The sequence below is a fragment of the Salmo trutta genome, chromosome 29 (assembly GCF_901001165.1).
Source record: "Salmo trutta chromosome 29, fSalTru1.1, whole genome shotgun sequence".
Classification (NCBI taxonomy): Eukaryota; Metazoa; Chordata; class Actinopteri; order Salmoniformes; family Salmonidae; genus Salmo; species Salmo trutta.
In genome coordinates this window covers 41,315,968-41,339,933 of record NC_042985.1, presented here as the reverse complement: position 1 = coordinate 41,339,933, position 23,966 = coordinate 41,315,968, and the positions used below count along the sequence as shown (strand labels likewise).

Below are 23,966 nucleotides of genomic sequence, written 5' to 3'. Positions count from 1 at the left end.
GCTAACCTGTATAGCCTAGCCTATTGTTCTTAGCATAGTATCCCGTTTATTGCAAAATGTGATTTCCCAGTAAAGTTATTTTGAGATCTGGCCATTCGGTAGCAATTACGAGATGATAATATATTATTCTTTGAATGACAATATTATAATTGACCAATGTTTTCGAATAGTAATTCCGTAATTTGTAACGCTGAATTCACTCGGAGCATTCGAGGCGAAAAAAATTCTGAATTTCACCGCGACTGTAAATGCTGTTTTTGGATATAAATATGAACTTGATGGAACTAAAAATGCATGTATTGTATAACATAATGTCCTATGAGTGTCATCTGATGCAGATTGTCAAAGGTAAGTGCATAATTCTAGCTGGTTTTCTGTCTCTGTTGATGCCCTTCTTTGAATTGGCTAAACATTACACACAGCTATTGTCAATGTACTCTCCTAACATAACCTAACTTTATGCATTCTCCGTAAAGCCTCTTTGAAAATCGGACAACGTGGTTAGATTTAGGAGATGTGTATCTTTCAAATGGAGGAAAATAGTTGATTGTTTGAGTATTTGAAATGATTAGACTCTTGCAGTTTTGAATTCCCCGCCATGGTCACTTGACAATGAATCCCATTACAGGGATAAGATCCCCAAGTTTAGACACTCCTCTTTCACTCCAATCCTTACATTGTATGGCTCTACAGGAAGCTAATACAGAGGGTAACAGGATTACAAATATTTATTACTCTCTGAAGAGAATCTGTCCTCACCTCCTGACCTCAACCCCTCTTTCATCTAATATACAGATGTCCATCTGTATTCCCTATATCAACCCATCGCTCTCCTCCATCAAACACATTCCAAAGCCTTTGTGTCTTTCTTCAGAGAACCATTAACTTCTAACATAACACCCGGTCTCTTTCATTTCCTATCATTCATTTAATATCTCAATTTTCAAAGTTTAGCTGATTCCAACAGTTTCAACTAACACAATTTGGCTTTAATAAAAAAATACAAGGCCACTGAATAACAAGGAATTCTATGGATGAATCTATTCAATCTCTCATGAATACCTGATTCTTCCTCCTCAGTGAATGGCCCAAAAATGTGCACTGGTCTTGCTCTTGATGTACTGGCCCTTGGAGCTGAAAAAATTATTCATAATAAGGTTTTTAGTTCAAAAGGTTTGCTGGAGTAATCCCTGTAGGCTTGTTTGTCTTTTTCTTCTTATTTTCCTAAAAAGTGCATTTCAGTTATTATGCCTGGCCCACTAATAAAAGTCTCCCACAAGCATGACTTGCTTGCACACAAGTGGAGCACAAGCAAGACTTTTATTTTCACATAATGTGAAGTGATTTGTCAGCTGAGGAAAGACACCTGCAGTAGACCCACGTTCTGGTTCACTCACACAGCTTACATGTGTTAAAGTTCACAAGGATGCTAACAAGTGCCTTCCTACTCAATGTCGAACATCATTGATGCCCATGATCAGGTCATATCTCTGTATAATTGCACATTTGTGCCATGTGGGCTCTACTTTAACAAGCAAAATGCAATGATAAATCTTAACGCTGTGGTGCTGGGTGTGGTTTGGGAATATTTGTGCATGTATGGGAGGTCACGGACGCAAACTGCTGAGGGTCCAAAAAGGTGACACTTTTTTGGCTTCTCGCCTAACGTTACCTCTTCGTTATCGTTCAGGGGACGCGCTGCAGTAACTGGCAAGCTGACTTTCCAGACTGCGCGCTGATGATGTAACTAGTAAATTGGTTGTCTCTACGGAAGGCCAAGAGTTTAAAATCGTCTCGAGTCTCTTCTTTCTTCAGTCACCTGCTGCGCTGCATTCTGTTATTATGTAAACAATTGGCTGAGCCTTGGATACAGCCAGTATTGCTCCAAAAGTGCATGAACGAGTGGTGATCCAAACCTCCCCCCTCCCAAACTTTTCTCATCGGATGTACACAAATCACGTAGGTCACCTATTTTGGATTCAAAACGGCGAATTTCGCCGAAAGGTGACTTAGTTTGTATCCCGGATTGTTTAGTGTTGTGTTTCGTAGTGTAGTTTCTTTGTTGGCATGCATCAAAAAAAAAAAATTTTTGCCCCACCAAGATTTACATGCCAACATCGCCACTGGCTCTAACACAGACTGGACCCCAACTGAACCAACGTGTAAATTTTAGCTGTAACTCCATACATTTTTCATTGATACATTTAATTAGATACAAAAAATCTTCCATTAAATTACACACATCTCAAAATTGTATTATTTCTCTAAATTAGGCTAACAGTAGTTTCACCTGAACGTTTTCCAACCAACAGGATTATAATGGCTATCTTGCTTGGTTAAGAGTGACATAATCCAGAGTGTAAAGGTGAATTACGGTGACCAAATGAAGAGCCTCACAACAACTAAACCAATTTGTGGAGTATCCCGAATGTCCATCTTTTTCCCGAAGGGTGCACTACTTCTCATCATGGATTTCAAAGTTTAGGATTGGTATAAGCATTGGCTGGATTAAGTTTTATCCATTATTAAATCCATGCAAGAAAGGATTTCTCCTTTTAAGAGAAGGGTGGAGAATCAGGACACAGACCTAGAGCAGGGGAGTTACTCCTCCCTATAGAGGGTGTACAGATGAGTTCAAGGGGTCAGCCTGGAGCGACAGTCCCTCAGTCTCTGTTCCCATACTGAGGTTGTCCAGCAAGGCCACAAAGGGATGGTCCGAGCTGTGCTCCATGGCAGCGTAGATGAGGTAGAAGAGGCAAGTCAAGATGAGGAAGACCAGGATCTGGACGAACAGAGGCACCAGGCGGCGCTCCAATGCCTGTCTCTGTAGGGTCATGGGACTGGCAGGGAGATCTGGGTATTTAAACTGGACTGGTCGCCCCGCTGCACCCTTGATAGGCCTCTGACGGGTGGCACTGGAAGAAAGAGGAAAATGTGCCACATAAAGATGTAGACAAATAGTATGAGAATACAGAATCTAAGTAGCCTCAGTAAGCAGAAACAAAAAAGTCTCTGGGACATAGCCTTATTTAACCTGAGAGAGGCTACCTTACAAATGGTGACTATTCCCTAATTGTTAGTCTTCTGTATGTGTAGTGTTGTTTTATGGGAAACTGGACTTACGCAATGCCAGTGCGTGTAGGTTCCGTCTCTGGGAACATCTCCATCAGGACATCTGTGACCTGCTCCTGAAGAAGTAAAACATATAGAGGAACAAAATCAGACTGTCTGACCCAAACCAAAACAGATGAGAGGAAAGAGATAAAAGGTTAGGGGAAAGTCAACTATTCCGACGAGCAGCACTGTAGAAACTAAATACATTACAAAGGAACGTCTTGATTAGTGTTATGTTATGTTAGCTAGCTACAAAGTTGCTTTTGTATAATAGCCAACCTCTACCGACTAGCAGCACTGTAGAAACTATTACATTACAACGGAACGACTTGATTAGTGTAGTGTTGTGTTAGTTAGCTAGCATTTGTCATTTTAGTCAATAAGATTTTCGCAACGTAAGCTTAACTTTCTGAACATTCGAGACGTGTAGTCCTCTTGTCATTCCAATCTCCTTTGCATTAGCGTAGCCTCTTCTGTAGCTTGTCAACTATGTGTCTGTCTATCCCTGTTCTCTCCCCTCTGCACAGGCCATACAAACGCTTCACACCGCGTGGCCGCTGCCACTAACCTGGTGGTCCCAGCGCGCACGACCCACGTGGAGTTCCAGGTCTCCGGCAGCCTCTGGAACTGCCGGTCTGCGGCCAACAAGGCTGAGTTCATCTCAGCCTATGCTACCCTCCAGTCCCTAGACTTCCTGGCGCTGACGGAAACATGGATTACCACAGATAACACTGCTACTCCTACTGCTCTCTCCTCGTCTGCCTACGTGTTCTCGCATACCCCTAGACCATCGAGCCAGCGGGGTGGTGGCACTGGAATCCTCATCTCTCCCAAGTGGACATTCTCTCTTTCTCCCCTGACCCATCTGTCTATCTCCTCATTTGAATTCCATGCTGTCACAGTTACCAGCCCTTTCAAGCTTAACATCCTTATCATTTATCGCCCTCCAGGTTCCCTTGGAGAGTTCATCAATGAGCTTGATGCCTTGATAAGTTCCTTCCCTGAGGATGGCTCACCTCTCACAGTTCTGGGTGACTTTAACCTCCCCACGTCTACCTTTGACTCATTCCTCTCTGCCTCCTTCTTTCCACTCCTCTCCTCTTTTGACCTCACCCTCTCACCTTCCCCCCATACTCACAAGGCAGGCAATACGCTTGACCTCATCTTTACTAGATGCTGTTCTTCCACTAATCTCATTGCAACTCCCCTCCAAGTCTCCGACCACTACCTTGTATCCTTTTCCCTCTCATCCAACACTTCTCACTCTGCCCCTACTCGGATGGTATTGCGCCGTCCCAACCTTCGCTCTCTCTCTCCCGCTACTCTCTCCTCTTCCATCCTATCATCTCTTCCCTCTGCTCAAACCTTCTCCAACCTATCTCCTGATTCTGCCTCCTCAACCCTCCTCTCCTCCCTTTCTGCATCCTTTGATTTTCTCTGTCCCCTATCCTCCAGGCCGGATCAGTCCTCCACTCCTGCGCCGTGGCTCGACGACTCACTGCGAGCTCACAGAACAGGGCTCCGGGCAGCCGAGCGGAAATGGAGGAAAACTCGCCTCCCTGCGGACCTGGCATCCTTTCACGCCCTCCTCTCTACATTTTCCTCTTCTGTCTCTGCTGCTAAAGCCACTTTCTACCACTCTAAATTCCAAGCATCTGCCTCTAACCCTAGGAAGCTCTTTGCTACCTTCTCCTCCCTCCTGAATCCTCCTCCCCCTCCCCCCCCTCCTCTCTCTCTGCGGATGACTTCGTCAACCATTTTGAAAAGAAGGCTGATGACATCCGATCCTCGTTTGCTAAGCCAAACGACACCGCTGGTCCTGCTCACACTGCCCTACCCTGTGCTTTGACCTCTTTCTCCCCTCTCTCTCCAGATGAAATCTCGCGTCTCGTGACGGCCGGCCGCCCAACAACCTGCCCACTTGACCCTATCCCCTCCTCTCTTCTCCAGACCATTTCCGGAGACCTTCTCCCCTACCTCACTCATCAACTCATCCTTGACCGCTGGCTACGTCCCTTCCGTCTTCAAGAGAGCGAGAGTTGCACCCCTTCTGAAAAAAACCTACACTCGATCCCTCCGATATCAACAACTACAGACCAGTATCCCTTCTTTCTTTTCTCTCCAAAACTCTTGAACGTGCCGTCCTTGGCCAGCTCTCCTGCTATCTCTCTCAGAATGACCTTCTTGATCCTAATCAGTCAGGTTTCAAGACTGGGCATTCAACTGAGACTGCTCTTCTCTGTGTCACGGAGGCTCTCCGCACAGCTAAAGCTAACTCTCTCTCCTCTGCTCTCATCCTTCTAGACCTATCTGCTGCCTTTGATACTGTGAACCATCAGATCCTCCTCTCCACCCTCTCCGAGCTGGGCATCTCCGGCGCGGCCCACGCTTGGATTGCGTCCTACCTGACAGGTCGCTCCTACCAGGTGGCGTGGCGAGAATCTGTCTCCGCACCACGTGCTCTCACCACAGGTGTCCCCCAGGGCTCTGTTCTAGGCCCTCTCCTATTCTCACTATACACCAAGTCACTTGGCTCGGTCATATCCTCACATGGTCTCTCCTATCATTGCTACGCAGACGACACACAATTAATCTTCTCCTTTCCCCCTTCTGATAACCAGGTGGCGAATCGCATCTCTGCATGTCTGGCAGACATATCAGTGTGGATGACGGCTCACCACCTCAAGCTGAACCTCGGCAAGACGGAGCTGCTCTTCCTCCCGGGGAAGGACTGCCCGTTCCATGATCTCACCATCACGGTTGACAACTCCCTTGTGTCCTCCTCCCAGAGTACTAAGAACCTTGGCGTGACCCTGGACAACACCCTGTCGTTCTCCACTAACATCAAGGCGGTGACCCGATCCTGCAGGTTCATGCTCTACAACATTCGCAGAGTACGACCCTGCCTCACACAGGAAGCGGCGCAGGTCCTAGTCCAGGCACTTGTCATCTCCCGTCTGGACTACTGCAACTCGCTGTTGGCTGGGCTCCCTGCCTGTGCCATTAAACCCCTACAACTCATCCAGAACGCCGCAGCCCGTCTGGTGTTCAACCTTCCCAAGTTCTCTCACGTCACCCCGCTCCTCCGCTCTCTCCACTGGCTTCCAGTTGAAGCTCGCATCCGCTACAAGTCCATGGTGCTTGCCTACGGAGCTGTGAGGGGAACGGCACCTCCGTACCTTCAGGCTCTGATCAGGCCCTACACCCAAACAAGGGCACTGCGTTCATCCACCTCTGGCCTGCTCGCCTCCCTACCTCTGAGGAAGCACAGTTCCCGCTCAGCCCAGTCAAAACTGTTCGCTGCTCTGGCACCCCAATGGTGGAACAAGCTCCCTCACGACGCCAGGACAGCGGAGTCAATCACCACCTTCCGGAGACACCTGAAACCCCACCTCTTTAAGGAATACCTGGGATAGGATAAGTAATCCTTCTAACCCCCCCCCCCCCCAAAGATCTAGATGCACTATTGTAAAGTGGTTGTTCCACTGGATATCATAAGGTGAATGCACCAATTTGTAAGTCGCTCTGGATAAGAGCGTCTGCTAAATGACTTAAATGTAAGTCATAAAGCCACTTGTGGTTATTGTGCAAGAACTTAGGTTCAAAGTCCTGAAGTGAAAGTACAGTGTAGCAAGACATTTTCCCCAAACCTTTTCTTAGTAAAACATGAATTTAGGTATGAATGAACACTTTTTGATTAATGCACTAGCTTGGTTGTATACATGAACAACCCAATCAAACTCAGTGATGGTAAAACCATTAACAGGATAATAAAGTATACCGTGTAGACCTGCATATACACCATAGCTCTAGTGTATGAACTGTTGAAAGAGTGAAAAGATAGGAATGAATCTGAAAGACAACTAAACAAGGTAATGTAAGTGTCTTGTTATGCTGTTTGAAAAAGGAGGTCTTTGGGGTGACGCAAGGTGATCGGTTAGTCATGGTATACTTGTCCACGATCGCCATGTCCTAAAGGAAGAAGTGAGAAACAACTCATTAAATGTACACTACTGGTCAAAAGTTTTAGAACACCTACACATTCAAGGGTTTTTCTTTATTTTACTATTTTCTAGATTGTAGAATAATAGTGAAGACATCAAAACTATGAAATAACACATGCAATCATGTAGTAACCAAAAAAGTGTTAACAAATCAAAATATATTTTATATTTGAGATTCGTCAAATAGCCACCCTTTGCCTTGATGACAGCTTTGCACACTCTTGGCATTCTTTCAACTAGCTTCACGTGGAAAGCTTTTCCAACAGTCTTGAAGGAGTTCCCACATATGCTGAGCACTTGTTGGCTGCTTTTCCTTCACTCTGCAGTTTAACTCATCCCAAACCATCTCAATTTGATTGAGGTCAGGGAATTGTGGAGGCCAGGTCATCTGATGCAGCACTCCATCACTCTCTGGGGGTCAAATATCCCTTACACAGGCTGGAAGTGTGTTGGGTCACTGTCCTGTTGAAAAACAAATGATAGTCCCACTCAGCGCAAACCAGATGGGATGGTGTATCGCTGCAGAATGCTGTGGTAGCCATGCTGGTTAAGTGTGCCTTGAATTCTAAATCAATCACAGACAGTCTTACCAGCAAAGCAGCCCCACTAAGCTTTACGGCGGGAAGTACATATGGAAAGCATCCATTCACTCACACCGCGTCTCACAAAGACACGGCAGTTGGAACTAAAAATCGAAAATTTTGACTCCAGATCAAAAGGACAAATTTCCACCGGTCTAATGTCCATTGCTCGTGTTTCTTGGCCAAAGCAAGTCTACTTCTTATTGGTGTCCTTTAGAAGTGGTTTCTTTGCAGCAATTCAACCATGAAGGACTGATTCACAGTCTCCTCTGAACAGTTGATGTTGAGATGTGTGTTACTTTACCTCTATGAAGCATTTATTTGGGCTGCAATTTCAGAGGCTGGTAATTCTAATTAACTTATCCTCTGCAGCTGAGGGAACTCTGGGTCTTCCATTCCTGTGGCGGTCCTCATGAGTGCCAGTTTCATCATTGGTTTTTGCGACTGCTCTTGAAGAAACTTTCAAAGTTCTTGAAATGTTCCTGATTGACTGACCTTCATGTCTTAAAATAATCATGGACAGTCGTTTCTCTTTGCTTATTTGAGCTCTTCTTGCCATAATATGGACTTGGTCTTTTACCAAATAGGGGTATCTTCTGTATACCCCCCCTACCTTGTCACAACTCAATTGATTGGCTCAAATGTATTAAGGAAAGCAATTCCGCAAGTTAACTTTTAAGAAGGCACACCTGTTAACTCAAATGCATTCCAGGTGACTACCTCATGAAGCTGGTTGAGAGAATGCCAAGAGTGTGCAAAGCTGTCATCAAGTCAAAGGGTGGCTATTTGAAGAATTTCAAATATATTTTGATTTGTTTAACACTTTTTTGGTTACTACATAATTCCATATGTGTCATTTCATAGTTTTGATGTCTTCACTATTATTCTACCATGTAGAAAATAGTAAAAATAAAGAAAAACCCTTGAATGAGTAGGTGTTCTAAAACTTTTGACCAGTAGTGTATATTCCACATCCCCTCTACTTAACCACAGCCCAGTGAGTCACATTGATGGGTTCTGACTTCTAAACTTGAAATATCCTTGTTAATGTTACTGAGGGAGAGAGAGGGGAATGCAGAACATTTACATTGTCAGAACATGTTACTGTTAGACATCAGGTATCCTATGGAAGGAAAGGAGAAGGGCCACAGTCTGGTAAGTCAACAGAACAGCCATGAGTTGGGGAGGAGTGAGGAATTTGGGCCAAGGTCAGGTCACATGAAGTGAGAAAGAACAGGAATCACTAAAGTCCTGTCTAGCAACAGCGATGTATTGGCTGTCCAGGTGTGTAAGGAGGAGACTCAGCATAGGAGGAAGGTTTAAATACCAGTGCTTATGTGAATATGTCTTGGTCTGTTTAGCTGTCTGATCCATTTGGTGAATAAACTTGGTTTGAGCTTTTCATAGTTGTCCGTGAATTTTTACTCAGTTTATTTAGAACCAAACAACATCCACCCTGTAACCACCAACAACAGCTTGTCACTGATAAGATTACTGAAGTGTTTGTCTGACCCTGTGGGGCCTTGGCCAAGATCCCAGAATTTTACTCCCATTGTGCTTCTGTGTTCTACTACTAGAGAGAGGGCTTTGACTCTCAATCGGTGGTTCCAGAGGAAAACGTTAATACAGCATATCACTCATTGGTCGTCACTTTAGTGGGGATTAGATATTTAGGTTGTTGATGTGATCGTCAAGATTAGATAAAAAACAGATAAAAACAAACTTCACTCCTCTACCATCTCAGTAATGCTGAAGCTCTGAGAAGAGGAATAGGAGGAATTATCACGACCACCTCCCAGAGATACAGACGGAGGCTGCATCTGCATGGGTTTAAAGTAAGACTGTTGTTCAGAGCCACAGCCAATAACAGGTTATCCAAAAATATGCTCCAACAGCTTGCTTGATCCCTTAAGTTGTCCCCTAAAACCCAAAATATGCACCAGCTTTAGAGTGTGAGATGAAAAAAATTGCAAGTAGAAGAGCAGAGATCCCATTCCCATTGAAGAGTTAATGAGTGAGTTTTTCTAAAAGGGTTACCACTGATCCTACCCAGGAGTAACAGGCAATGGGGGCAACTGCCCCCGGTGCCCCCCCTCTGCTGTTGGAAGACTCAGCCACATTCCCATGATTCCCTGCATTCCTCTTGGGATTTAATTCATAGTGGCCCGGAGCGCTCCAGACCTGCTGCCAGGGTAGAATCATTTTTACCCATTACACAAAAGCATCACACTCCAGAAATAATCACCCATTTTAAATTATGAACTTGTGAATAATTCATAAGTAAGGGTGCTGGTGGTCTAAGTAGTTAGAATTACCATTCTCGACGATGGCATAAAACACTGAGGATAATGATATTCACCTTTTTTATTATTCCGAGAGTGCCGTACCATCTGTTAAAAGTAAGAAATAACTGAGCTGAGAACCACTCCTAAAATGTAACAACTTCTTTTGACATTGAGACCCAACAGTTAGAACCCAGGTACAGAAATACCTATCTACTGTCACAAGGTGGCACTGCAGGCAACATTTTTTCCTTACTTGAGGAGAATGACATAGCTGCATATGAAATTCACTATTCTTTGGTCACGGTCTCAAGATAAGATCCTAGTATGAACTCACTCACCTGATCATTAGCATGCTGATATTCCTCCACTAACAAAACCGTCTCTGGTCTTCCTTGTTCCGAACCTACAGAATCAGAGGTAAACACATCCTTGTTTGAGGACACCGTTTTGTCAACCATTTTAGCATACAGAATCCACATCTGCGTCTGTATATCACAAATGGCAGTAACACATCTTAATGATTATACCCCACTCTTCCTCCTCTTCTTCACTGTCAGAGTACTGGTTTGCATCTCCTGTGCTACCATTCTGTCTGGGCAGGTTCTAGTAGCCTTTTAGCTTCATCTCATAGATAGACCTGGTGGTGGCTATCACAAACACACACACACACACACACACACACACACACACACACACACACACACACACATACCATATGGAAATGTTGTATTAGCAAGTACAGACAGATCAAATACAGAGATTAAAAGGGGCAATCATCAGTAGCTACATCCATATTTGGACATACATTTAAGATGTGTACCCTTTGATTCTTGAAGAATACATACAAACTTATAAATTCCTCATGAGTTTAGTTCAACTGTCGTACCCCATCAGAACCCAAAATAAGCTTGTTTTACTCCAGTGTTTGTAATCAAAGCAAATAAAAACAAACGCTGCATAGCCTCAAATCATGGTTAAAACTATAATTTGATATCTTGGATGGCCAGTCCTTGCATCCATAGCGTGGTCTATGAATTTGAGAGTGGTGCCATTTCTCCAGCCCCAGCACTCAGCTTTTTAGCTTTTTTGTTTCAACTGCTGATTGCCGCTTTAATGTAAGGTCTTTAATAAGTGTAGTCTTCAGTAGTCTCACCTACAATGGGTCTAGCTTCGACTCCAGTGTGGCCTTGAGTTCATCATCCGTAAGTCCACAGGGGTCAGTCCTCTTTGGATCTTCCTTATTTTCTTCTTCCTGTGGGGACAGGAAATGACCAGGTATGATTGAAACTCACTGAAATCCCTTGACACAACTTTTACCATAACTGAGAAGTGTCTCTTAAAAACAAATTTCAGACCGCTGAGCATGACTAACTGGACAGGGTAAACACAGTCATGTTGATTATAATGCTAGTGTCACGACTTCCACCGAAGTCGGCCCCTCTCCTTGTTCGGGCGGCGTTCGGCGGTCAACGTCACCGGCTTACTAGTTGCCACCGATCTATGTTACCCTGTTCGTTTGCTTTTGTCTTTATTATTCACACCTGTTTTTGATTCCCTGATTATGTTCATTATTTAACCCTCTGGCTTCCCTGTTTGTCTTGTCCGTGATTGTTTCCTGTTTTGTGATATTTGGAGGTGTTTTCTCCTAACCCTGTATTTGGATGTGGAAGAAGTTTGATTATGATTTTAGTAAACACGTTATTGTTTAGACTCATCCATGTGTCCTGCACCTGACTCCGACACTTCTTCTACTAAAGCATTACAGCTAGACACAACCATGACTACTATAATGAAAATAAGGACAATTGAATGCTGATCAAAACATCAAGATAAGCTAGCTGTTACAGCAAAACATTAATAATCAATATAAGAGCAAGTTGCACAAAGTGCTGGTTTAACAGCATTTCAAATTCCACCTCCTATACAGCTTCGATAGAAGACACCCTGTTTTGTCTGCAATGCAACTTATACATAAGGCTTGGGGCTAGCCCTTATTCAGGAAATAATTCAGTGTTCATATACCCTCATTGACAGGCTAGCTTTTACATTACATTACATTTTAGTCATTTAGCAGGCACTCTTATCCAGAGCGACTTACAGTAGTGAATGCATACTTTTTTTTTTTCCTGTGCTGGCCCCCCGTGGGAATCGAACCAACAACCCTGGCGTTGCAAACACCATGCTCTACCAACTGAGCTACAGGGAAGCTGACGTATTGTAAAGAGGACAAAATCAGGTGCATCCTTTGAAAGCATCAAGCATGTGCTTGAGCAGAACAGAGCCCATATAAACTCAGACAGTTTATTTGGTACACCATCCCGTTCACAAAAATTGATCGCTCCTACAGACAGTGAGTCACGTGGCCATGGTAGCAGGTAGACGGGCATCGAGGCATTCAGTTACTGTTCGATTGCACGATGGGCAAAAACAAAAACGAGTGACCTAAGCGACTGAGTGTTGTATGATCGTCGGTGCCATGCACCCGGGATCCAGTGTCTCAGAAATAGCCGCCCTCCTGTGTTTTTCACGTACGGCAGTGTCTAGGGCTTACAGAGAATGGAGCGACAAAGAAAAAACATCCAGTCAGCGGCAGTCCTGTGAGCGAAAACAGCTCGTTGATGAGAGAGGTCGTGGGAAAATGGCAAGAATCGTGCAAGCGAACAGGGGGGCCACAAACAGACAAATAACGGCACAGTACAACAGTGGTGTGCAGAACGGCACATCGGAACGCACAACTCGTTGATCCTTGTCACGGATGGGCTATTGCAGCAGACGACCAAACCGGGGTTCCACTCCGATCAGCCAAAAACAAGAAGCAGCTCCAATGGGCATGCGATCACCAACACTGGACAATTGAGGAGTGGAAAAACATTGCCTAGAACATGACCTCGAGTTCAGTTTACTTGAGTGGCCTGCGCAGTCCCCAGACCTCAACCCAGTATAGCATCTTTGCGATGAGATGGAACGGGCTATTCGAAGAATGAATGTACCGCCATCCAATCAGCAGCAACTGTGTGATGCCATCGCGTCAGCATGGACCAACATCCCTGTGGAACTATTCCGACACCTTGTAGAATACCCTGAATAATTCAGGCTGTTCTGGAGGCAAAGGGAGGTCCGACCAGGTACTAGTTGGGTGGGTGTACCTAATAAACTGATCAGTGAGTGTATATAAACAGGTGTGAGAAGAAGAGATCAGCATGACTCTAATGTGCCTGTGGGCTATCCTTTTTTGCAATACATTCTCAAATGTAAATATAGAAATGCAACCGTCTAGTGTAAAGCAGTAAAGCACTAAGCTCTAACTAAGTGTGAAACCATACTGAATGATGGCATGACATTGGCAACCCAGTTCTGGAAGACAGCCACTCCCCCTCACCCCCAATCCCCTCACCCCCTCCATGGGCTCCTCCCTGCAGTCTAGTCAGTTAGGCCAACTATTTAGCTGACCTTGCAGAGTATCAGTTGATATGCGGCTACAACAGCTGCATGCCACCATGTGTGCTCCCTTCACTTTAGGCAGTCACCCCGGGACAGTATCAATAACATGTTTAACTTCATTTACCAGAAGATCTGCCCCATACACTATGAAATCATTATTTAAACAATGCATACAACATTTTAGTATAGTACAGTAAAGTATAGTAGTAGCTAAGCTAAAACCATTTGAACATATTTTGGTGAGCACATGACTCTGTAGCTCTTGAAAACACTTTTCCGTGTGTAGGGTTTCCAGCCATTACAGTCACCCACATTTGGCTCTGTGTAAACTACAATTCTGACCCTGGGTTTTAACGTTTAGAAACGTCAATCATCGTTGCTTTCAAAACAGTTTTCGAAACATATGCTGATATGTCCCTTATCTTTCAAGTCAGCGAGAAAGAATCTTTTAATTAAAAAAGATACACTTACTGTAGCAATTTGCACAGATCCATACACTGTGTGTGCCTCCAGTTGATGAACTACACTTCCTGCCCAGTTAGCTTACATACAGGTGTTCTTTGGCACACTAGCAGGGCTGGGGAGTAACTGACTACATGTAATCAGTTACATGTAATCTGATTACCAAAAAATTGTTACATTACCAGAAAAAAATATTGTAATGAGATTACAGATACTTTTGAAAAACTAGATGATTACTTCTTGGATTACCTTTTAATTGAAAAAGGATGTTTGCAAAAAAAACATGACACCTTGGTTTTCTCAATGACATTCAATTCAGCATTGAAAAAGGCACAAGTTTAAGTTTGTTCCAACTGAGCGAGTTTCACCACAAGCGTTTGTTAGATCCTTTTTGTGTTCTTCTAATGTCTCACTGTAACAGATTTTTTATTTTTATTTGAGGTATTACCAACAGTAAAAAAAGCTCTGAAAAGTTCAACTGTAGCATACCGTAAATTATTGTGCTTTGTGGGAAAATTGCTGTATTTCAAATGGTACTGTAATTCCATCCCACAAAATACAATAGTGGGTACATGATATTGTTGTTTCTGTCTCATTAACATAGAGGCGTGCGTTGTAAGAGGCTATATTTGTTTCACACGTGAGTGAGAATGCTGTACCATTTTACCTCATATGTGGTTATAGTGCCCCATCAATTAAAAAATGTTTAGGGGAAAGATTGGAGTGGCAGCAAGTCTTAAACCTTAAATGGTTGAGTATTTTGCCATGTCCTTTTGGTCTGTTTTGCCCTATAGTTGCTGCCAGTTTGGAAGCCTTTGTTAAGGCCTCTAGAAGTGCAAGTGATATAAAAAACACAAAATATTTATTAATATGCTGTAATTTACAAACACTTTACCAATCAGCCAACCTGCTTGCACCAATCCCCTTGTAATTACAGTAAAATACAAAACCCTCCCCTCAACAAATGTCATTAATTCATCCATTCATGCCAATTACAATAAAATGTACTTTTTACAGTGTAATACAGTACATTTTACAGTATTGTAGGCCTACCGTGTGTCATTACACAGTACTTGCTTTGATATCGTATTTATATTATAGGAATTATACTGTAATATAAAATACAGAATTTTACTTGCCACCAAGCTGCTTGTAAATTAATCTGAAATCAATGGAAACCCATGAAAAAGTAATCAAAGAAAAATAATCAAAAAGTAACTGAAAATCAGATATTGGTACTGAGTTTAAGTAATCCAAATGTTACGATTTTTGATGAACATTTTGATCAGGTAACTAGTAAACGATTACATTTAGAAAGTAACCTACACAAGCGCTGTAACATGGAGATATGGCCGTGTGGGAAAACTGACCTTATAAAAAGCTGTGTAGTAATTTACCTTTTGTTGAATGACTTCTTGCTGATATGAAAGATAAGTTCCTTTTGTTTCCAAAACCCTACCGCAGGCGATGCGTGTTAATGTTTAGAGCAAGCGTCAGGGCTCTTAAGTTAACAAAACTCCGCCATTCAGAAGATACTATCGTCAATATGCGCTAAAGTAGTTAGCGTGATGAATGGGGTAATAACTCTGAAGAGGGGAGGGTGGACACAATAATAAACACTGATAAGTGACTTATGATCAGAGTTGATATGCATATGGTTTTGATTGCTATTCCCAAATAGATTGTGAGGACTGGATATAGAAAGATCTATTGACCTAGATCAGAAGGACACAAATCTGTAAAAATGTATATAAAATTGTTTGAAGCGCTCTCCCACTATTTATTGTTTCTGCAGTGAGGATTCACACTCTTTAGATAATTATTTTGTACCTTATTGGCAGAAAAATTGTTTTTAGTTTAAAAAAAGCAGTAGTAGCAATATGCAAAACAGGGAGCCAAATTAATTGCTTTTTCACCGATGCCATTCGGTTTCGACGTTCACCAAAAATATTAGTTCAAGAAGAGCCGTTCGTTCGCAAACAACCCATGAGTACTACTCACGCAGTCCTGGCTGTCTTGTACTTCCACAACTTCTTGCTGGTCATCTTCCTCATCGCTAGAGAAATCTGGAGAATTTTTCTGACTGATGTGTTTCAAATATAGTTTTACATAGATTTTCTTCTTGCTTTCTGCCACAGGTAGCGTAACATTGTGGGCTATCAAGTCCGACACCAAAGAAAGCAATATGCCAACTTGTTTACAAGCTACTGAAGTAGACACTGTCAATGATCCAGCAATGGTTTCTAGCTAGCTAGCTACATCGCCTACCCTGCTGGTAAGCCAACTACACACTCCGCCAGAAGAACAGGTGCTGCCTGGAAGGGGGTAGAGGGCACTAGTCACTTGATATGCCAGGTAACACAGTCAAGCAAGCAGCTGCAACAGTAGTAGGAGAAAGCTGCATGATTAGCTATCTAATCTAATTTAATCAGTGAGCATAGTCGGATTCCCTGGCTTTGTGGCATTTAACGTGGATAGTATTAAATGACTTGAATTGTTGATACTGTTTTATGCTTAATTTAGAGCTTATTAAAGTTGTACCTTTATTTAAATTAGCTGGTACACCATCCTGGTCGTTTGACGTTCTGATTTGGCGCCAAATTACATGCACAGCATCTTGATTGGATGCTTTTATGAACGACAAGTTACCTTGACTAGTCTAGTTTTACATGTGAGGCTGGCTGGGGGATGATTTGGAGAAGAAGGTATATTTAATTTCCACACATTGTGGAGAACATTTTTAAAAAACAAGCTTCTACTTGACCAGGTTTGAGCAATTGGTATAAACAATAGAGATGTTTCCAGTGGAGACCCATGTCATTCAGGGCAGGTGGGGCTCTCTCTCTCTCTCTCTAGTGAGGGAAAAAAGTATTTGATCCCCTGCTGATTTTGTACCTTTGCCCACTAACAAACAAGTGATCAGTCTATAATTTTAATGAAGGTTTATTTGAACAGTGAGAGACAGAATAACAACAACAAAAAATCCAGAAAACCGCATGTCAAAAATGTTATAAAATGATTTGCATTTTAATGAGGGAAATAAGTATTTGACCCCTCTGCAAAACATGACTTAGTACTTGGTGGCAAAACCCTTGTTGGCAATTACAGAGGTCAGACGTTTCTTGTAGTTGGCCACCAGGTTTGAACACATCTCAGGAGGGATTTTGTCCCACTCCTCTTTGCAGATCTTCTCCAAGTCATTAAGGTTTCGAGGCTGATGTTTGGCAACTCGAACCTTCAGCTCCCTCCACAGATTTTCTATGGGATTAAGGTCTGGAGACTGGCTAGGCCACTCCAGGACCTTAATGTGCTTCTTCTTGAAGAAGACACCGCGATTGCATGAAGGAGTTCTGTATCTATAATTCTTAAAATAATTGTTATGTATTTTGTGAACGTTAATCGTGAGTAATTAAGTAAATTCATCGGAAGTTTGCGGTGTGTATGCTAGTTGCTAGTTCTGAACATCACATGCTAATGTAAAAAGCTGGTTTTTGATATAAATATGAACTTGATTGAACAAAACATGCATGTATTTTATAACATAATGTCCTAGGAGTGTCATCTGATGAAGATCATCAAAGGTTAGTGCTGCATTTAGCTGTGTTTTTGGTTTTTGTGACATATATGCTTGCTTGAAAAATGGCTGTGTGGTTATTTCTGGCTATGTACTCTCCTAACATAATGTAATGTTTTGCTTTCGCTGTGTCCCTGAACAAAGGGGGGGGGGGGGGGGGGTGGTCAGAATCAAAAGTAACAGTCAGTATCTGGTGTGGCCACCAGCTGCATTAAGTACTGCAGTGCATCTCCTCCTCATGGACTGCACCATATTTGCCAGTTCTTGCTGTGAGATGTTACCCCACTCTTCCACCAAGGCACCTGCAAGTTCCCAGACATTTCTGGGGGGAATGGCCCTAGCTCTCACCCTCCGAACCAACAGGTCCCAGACGTGCTCAATGGGATTGAGATCCGGGCTCTTCGCTGACCATGACAGAACACTTACATTCCTGTCTTGCAGGAAATCACGCACAGAATGAGCAGTATGGCTGGTGGCATTGTCATGCTGGAGGGTCATGTCAGGATGAGCCTGCAGGAAGGGTAGCACATGAGGGAGGAGGATGTCTTTCCTGTAACGCACAGTGTTGAGATTGCCTGCAATGACAACAAGCTCAGTCCGATGATGCTGTGACACACCACCCCAGACCATGAAGGACCCTCCACCTCCAAATCGGACTCACTCCAGAGTATAGGCCTCGGTGTAGCGCTCCTTCCTTTGACGATAAACGCGAATCCGACCATCACCTCTGGTGAGACAACCGCGACTCGTCAGTTAAGAGCACTTTTTGCCAGTCCTGTCTGGTCTAGCAATGGTGGGTTTGTGCCCATAAGCGACGTTGTTGCCGGTGATGTCTGGTGAGGACCTGCCTTACAACAGGCCTACAAGCCCTTAGTTCAGCCTATTGCGGACAGTCTGAGCACTGATGGTGGGATTTTGCGTTCCTGGTGTAACTTGGGCAGTTGTTGTTGCCATCCTGTACCTGTCCCGCAGGTGTGGTGTTCGGATGTACCGATCCTGTGCAGGTGTTGTTACACGTGGTCTGCCACTGCGAGGATGATCAGCTGTCCGTCCTGTCTCCCTGTTGCGCTGTCTTAGGCGTCTCACAGTATGGACATTGCAATTTATTGCCCTGGTCACATCTGCAGTCCTCATGCCACCTTGCAGCATGCCTAAGGCACATTCACGCAGATGAGCAGGGACCCTGGGCATCTTTCTTTTGGTGTTTTTCAGAGTCAGTAGAAAGGCCTCTTTAGTGTCATCAGTTTTCAGAACTGTGACCTTAATTAGTCTTAACGACTGTTCCACAGGGACATGTTCATTACTTGTTTATGGTTCATTGAAGCATGGGAAACTGTTTAAACCCTGTACAATGAAGATCTGTGAAGTTATTTCGATTTTTACGAATTATCTTTGAAAGACAGGGTCCTGAAAAAGGGACTTTTTTTTGCTGCTGGGTTTACATATCATAAAATAACTAATAACAACATAAAAATAGCAAAATGCTTGCATAGGTTTTGATTTTTTTTAAAGAACGATCAAAATACTATTTAATACTATAATGGTATTTACTAACATAATATTACAAATAGTTTTTAAAAGTTTTCTAGGCTACCCTACCCAAGAATTAGGGTTTGGGTTTAGTGTTTAGGGTTAAGTCTAAAATAGGTTAGGGTTAGGGTTTTTAAGGCAAAAAACAGTATGGGTTTATAGCTCTTTCTCCTCCGTGTGGCCTACATAACTCATTTGTGATACTTGTTAAACTCATAATCAGAGGTTGCAACTGCGTCAGATCTACAAATCAATGAGCTAGACCTTTCCATTTGGTTTGCAACTCCGTGAACCTGCCAGCATTCGCTCCATTCGATGCCAATTTAACAGATTTCAACGCATATCAAATTACCCAGCAGCCATTTAGAAACAACAAATTGTCCAAAAAATAGGTTATTTCTTAGTAAAAAAAAATATTCTGGCTGTTTAAATCGGCCACATCTTGAAAAGTAGGAGAGAGACATGCGTTTTGTTTAGGTTTATACTTTTTTTTTTAAAGAAAATATGGTTAACCATGATCAGAAAATGTTTAACGTTTGATCGGTATGCGCCAGCCATTGTTATCAGTAGGTTACAAGAACGTGTGTCAAGGATAGTAGTGAGTGTCCTTACAAAAATAAATGTAACCTGTTAATGATAAATGACTTAGTGTTAGCATGAGAGTTTAACGTGGGTGTGTCGTAATGCCAATAATAGCGAAGCAGGTATTGTGACCTAGGACAATGGGCTGAATAGAACTTTCGGAAGGCGAGTTGGTGCGACAGTGCTCAATAGAACTAATAAGAGCTGGCATGGTGAAAAATGCCTTAAAATAACGCTGATTGCTTTTCGCGATTAGTTCAAAACTACGGCAAGCAGTAGGGACACATGGTAATATTATGAAACTGGGCTCCACTGCGGATGCAATGAACTAGTTTTTCTCGGAAAAAAGCGTTGTTAAATGTAATGTGTCCAGCCTACTTGGACTGTAGCCTCACTTGGCGGTAGCTCATTTTGCCAGTATACATGCGTTCTATGGAAAATAATGCACAACATGGAAGGTGATCCACGATGCGCAACAGAGTATTTAGCAGTAGCCCAGCGCTTGACTTGGACTGTAGCCTGGGCGAGGTAGCGCATTTTACCATTAACGTTACTGTTAATTACTGTAAACGCCTGCCAAAGTCAAGCACTGTTACTGCCCTACAAATACCTACTGTCATTGCTTTGCCCTGGACATTAGGGAATTGGCTAATACAAGCTATTCAATTCAAATGCATTATGATGTCTACATTAGATAGCTACCTGATTTAAACAAAGTGAATACATCATCTCAATTCTGAATCCGATTAAACACATTGTCTCATTAATTTACAAATATCTAACTGAGATTGGGGATGATACTGTTATAACATGGTGTAATAAGGTCTATGTGTCATTAATTGTGATGTAAGTTCCTGCATAGTGCATGAACATTACTTTATTGAATTATTAAAAGTATATTCTCTTCTTGATCTTGCACAGGTGAGACATGGCCATATTTTTCCCCGGCAGGATCCAAGTCACCTTCAGGAGGGGCCCCTTGGGTTTAATTACAACAGGATCCCTTTGATGTAGCCAGGAAAATAAAATAGAAGTCTGTTCCTGTGAACCAAGACATTGTCAGTAAAAATGCAATCAGTGTTGTCTTCAACAGAGATGGGATATTTCAGATAAGGTGGAGGTGTTAGGAGAGTACCTCCTGCAGTTTGGAAAGTATAAGAGCAAATCTTTCAGGTGTCTCTTAGAAAATGATATTGGATACGTCATCTACCTCGTAGACAACGTGGAGAAGGAGAGGTTAGTGGGTCATAGCAGAGAGACACAGTAAGGACAGTTTACTGTCTTTTATGGAGTACGCCCTTAGCTTCAAGGACATAGAAGACATTTTGAAGTACGTGTCCAAAAAGCCAAAACCACCGTTGTGATGTCAGAGAGTGACAAACTTGTTGAGTTTGGAAAAAATGCCCAATGTACTTGGAGGGAAATATGGGAGAACAGAGCAGATGGATATGCTGCCTATAATATGGCACAGGTTTGTACCTCGGGTACAGCAATGGACAAATTACAAAAGTACCTGTTGAAGCAACGCCAGGCAATCCAGTCCCATGAACCTCTACATTGCCTGCTGTGGCTGCACCAACACCAACTCCCTCCACCCCTGTCTCTCAACTTCCAGGTGTGTGAATAGTAAATACAAACACTTAAAAATAATGGTTAAATGATCTGTTAGTTCTAATCATAATTTCTGTTTTATCTCATAGTCATGGATGAGGATGATGAGGACTTGGAAAAGGCAATGCTGAATCTGTAACCCTCAAAATTCCACATCCAGCCCTGTGAGTAAACTCATAATTGTCTTAACTCCTAACATCACTTTTTACATCATGACGGTCTCCATATATATTTACTGTTAAGATTTTCTTAATGCAATGATCAAGTGCATATGTTCAATGTACTTTCAGATTCACCACCATCCACAGCAGTCGGAGCCCCAACTGTGTCTACAGGCAGAGGTTTTACTCCAGCCGTTTGAGAGGATAATTCTGTGACCCACAGAATTATTCTTCAACATCTGGAAGCGTAAATACCCATGTTTCTTTTTTGGGCCGTGTTCTGGCCTTGTTCAACTAACTCTATGTTCTTATGCTTGTGTTCTATTAACAATATCATAAGGGTTTAAGATGTCTAGCGCAACAGCAGCTGTGAGGGTAAGTGTTAATTTAAGTTCCCTTTGTGCATGTTCACATTTATCACACAATTTTGAAAATACAATATGTTTTGGTTATTTCTTAATATATGCTGTTGATATTTTAGTTGGTTGTGAAATAAACATACAACTAACCTATTCATGCATCACTATGCTGTACCTGCTTTAAAAAACAAGTGACAGCAGTTAGATACAGTATGAGAAATTCTCATTGAGACACACTGGGTGTCACTCATTTAAAATTAAAATGAGCTTGATAGAAGATTAGCAGGTACAGAAAGTGCTTGTTAATCAATTTACTAACATGACTTATACAGTTGAAGTCAGAAGTTTACATATGTAACCGATGTGAAATGGCTAGTTAGTTAGCGGTGGTGCGCGCTAATAGCGTTTCAATCAGTGATGTCACTCGCTCTGAGACTTGAAGTAGGGTTTCCCCTTACGTTGCAAGGGCCGCGGCTTTTATGGCGCGATGGGTAACGATGCTTCATGGGGTGTCAGTTGTTGATGTGTGCAAGGGTCCCTGATTCGAGCCCGGGTTGGGGCGAAGAGAGGGACAGAACCTACACTGTTACACATACACCTTAGCCAAATACATTTAAACTCAGTTTTTCACAATTCCTGACATTAATCCTAGTAAAACTTCCCTGTCTTAGGTCAGTTAGGATCACTACTTTATTTTAAGAATGTGAAATTTCCAAATAATAGTACAGAGAATGATTTATTTCAGCTTTTATTTCTTTCATCACATTCCCAGTGTGTCAGAAGTTTACAAACACTTAATTAGTATTTGGTAGCATTGCCTTCAACAAGCTTCCCACAATAAGTTGGGTGAATTTTTACCCATTCCTCCTGACAGAGCTGGTGTAACTGAGTCAGGTTTGTAGGCCTCCTTGCTCGCACACGCTTTTTCAGTTCTGCCCACAAATCTATAGGATTGAGGTCAGGGCTTTGTGATGGCCACTCCAATACCATGACTTTGTTGTCCTTAAGCCATTTTGCCACAACTTTGGAAAAATGCCAAAAATGCCAAAATTGTCCATTTGGAAGACCCATTTGCGACCAAGCTTTAACTTCCTGACTGATGTCTTGAGATGTTGCTTCAATATATCCACATCATTTTTCTTTCTCATGATGCCATCTATTTTGTGAAGTGCACCAGTCCCTCCTGCAGGAAAGCACCCCCACAACATGATGCTGCCACCCCTATGCTAAAATCAAATTTTATTGGTCACATATACATGGTTAGCAGATGTTAATGCAAGTGTAGCAAAATGCTTGTGCTTCTAGTTCCTGACCGTGCAGTAATATCTAACAATTTCACAACAACTACCTTATACACACAAGTGTTAAGGAATGAATTAGACTATGTATATATGGATGAGCGATGGCCGAACGTCATAGGCAAGATGCAGTAGATGGTATAGAGTACAGTATATACATATGAGATGAGTAATGTAGGGTATGTAAACATTATATAAAGTGGCATTGTTTAAAGTGACTAGTGATACATTTATTACATCAAATTTGTTATTATTAAAGCGGTTAGAGATTTGAGTCAGTATGTTGGCAGCAGCCACTCAATGTTAGTGATGGCTATTTAACAGTCTGATGACCTTGAGATAGAAGCTGTTTTTCAGTCTCTCGGTCACAGCTTTGATGCACCTGTACTGACCTCGCCTTCTGGATGAAAGCGGGGTGAACAGGCAGTGGCTCGGGTGGTTGTTGTCCTTCATGATCTTTTTGGCCTTCCTGTGACATCGGGTGCTGTAGGTGTCCTGGAGGGCAGGTAGTTTGCCCCCGGTGAAGCGTTGTGCAGACCTCACTACCCTCTGGAGAGCCTTACAGCTGTGGTCGGACAAGTTGCCATACCAGGCGGGGATACAGCCCGACAGGATGCTCTCGATTGTGCATCTGTAAAAGTTTGTGTTTTTGGTGACAAGCCAAATTTCTTCAGCCTCCTGAGGTTGAAGAGGCGCTGTTGCGCCCTCTTCAATACGCTATCTGTGTGGGTGGACTATTTCAGTTTGTCCATGATGTGTACGCCGAGGAATTTAAAAACTTTCCACCTTCTCCTCTACTGTCCCGTCGATGTGGATAGGGGCGTGCTCCCTCTGCTGTTTCCTGAAGTCCACGATCATCTCCTTTGTTTTGTTGACATTGAGTGTGAGGTTATTTTCCTGACACCACACTCTGAGGGCCCTCACCTCCTCCCTGTAGGCCGTCTCGTCGTTGTTGGTAATCAAG

At 42.8% G+C, this 23,966-nt stretch overlaps 1 protein-coding gene and 1 long non-coding RNA gene across 5 annotated transcripts; one reads left to right on the top strand and one right to left on the bottom strand.

Moving 5' to 3' along the window:
• Window positions 1–555: 555 nt before the first annotated feature.
• Window positions 556–16,166, bottom strand: LOC115167625 (lamina-associated polypeptide 2, isoforms beta/delta/epsilon/gamma-like). 4 transcript variants are annotated; one of them, XM_029722217.1, is made up of 8 exons: window positions 11,340–11,675; window positions 11,138–11,236; window positions 10,512–10,631; window positions 10,323–10,387; window positions 10,059–10,089; window positions 9,749–9,883; window positions 3,124–3,188; window positions 556–2,915 (listed from the first exon to the last, which is right to left on the bottom strand). In XM_029722217.1, the coding sequence occupies exons 4-8, from the start codon at window positions 10,334–10,336 to the stop codon at window positions 2,612–2,614; spliced, it is 549 nt and encodes a 182-aa protein (XP_029578077.1). In that variant the 5' UTR covers window positions 10,337–10,387; window positions 10,512–10,631; window positions 11,138–11,236; window positions 11,340–11,675; the 3' UTR covers window positions 556–2,611. The 4 variants fall into 4 exon arrangements, 3 of the variants coding, with proteins under 3 accessions (XP_029578077.1, XP_029578078.1, XP_029578079.1); XM_029722218.1 differs by having other exon boundaries at window positions 11,357–11,675; XM_029722219.1 differs by lacking the exons at window positions 9,749–9,883; window positions 11,340–11,675 and adding an exon at window positions 15,889–16,166.
• Window positions 16,167–20,808: 4,642 nt separating this feature from the next.
• Window positions 20,809–21,659, top strand: LOC115167750 (uncharacterized). Its single transcript, XR_003870549.1, has 3 exons — window positions 20,809–21,188; window positions 21,274–21,348; window positions 21,475–21,659. It is a non-coding gene; the product is annotated as an uncharacterized LOC115167750 (long non-coding RNA).
• Window positions 21,660–23,966: the final 2,307 nt, after the last annotated feature.

What these genes read in the sequence shown, in the direction of transcription:
- LOC115167625 (XM_029722217.1), bottom strand. An exon ending in CCATTGCCTGTTACTCCTGG is followed by an intron (nt 3,189 to 9,748) that starts GTAGGATCAGTG and finishes TTACTTCTTCAG; the next exon opens with GAGCAGGTCACAGATGTCCT. An exon ending in CCTACACGCACTGGCATTGC is followed by an intron (nt 2,916 to 3,123) that starts GTAAGTCCAGTT and finishes TCTTTCTTCCAG; the next exon opens with TGCCACCCGTCAGAGGCCTA.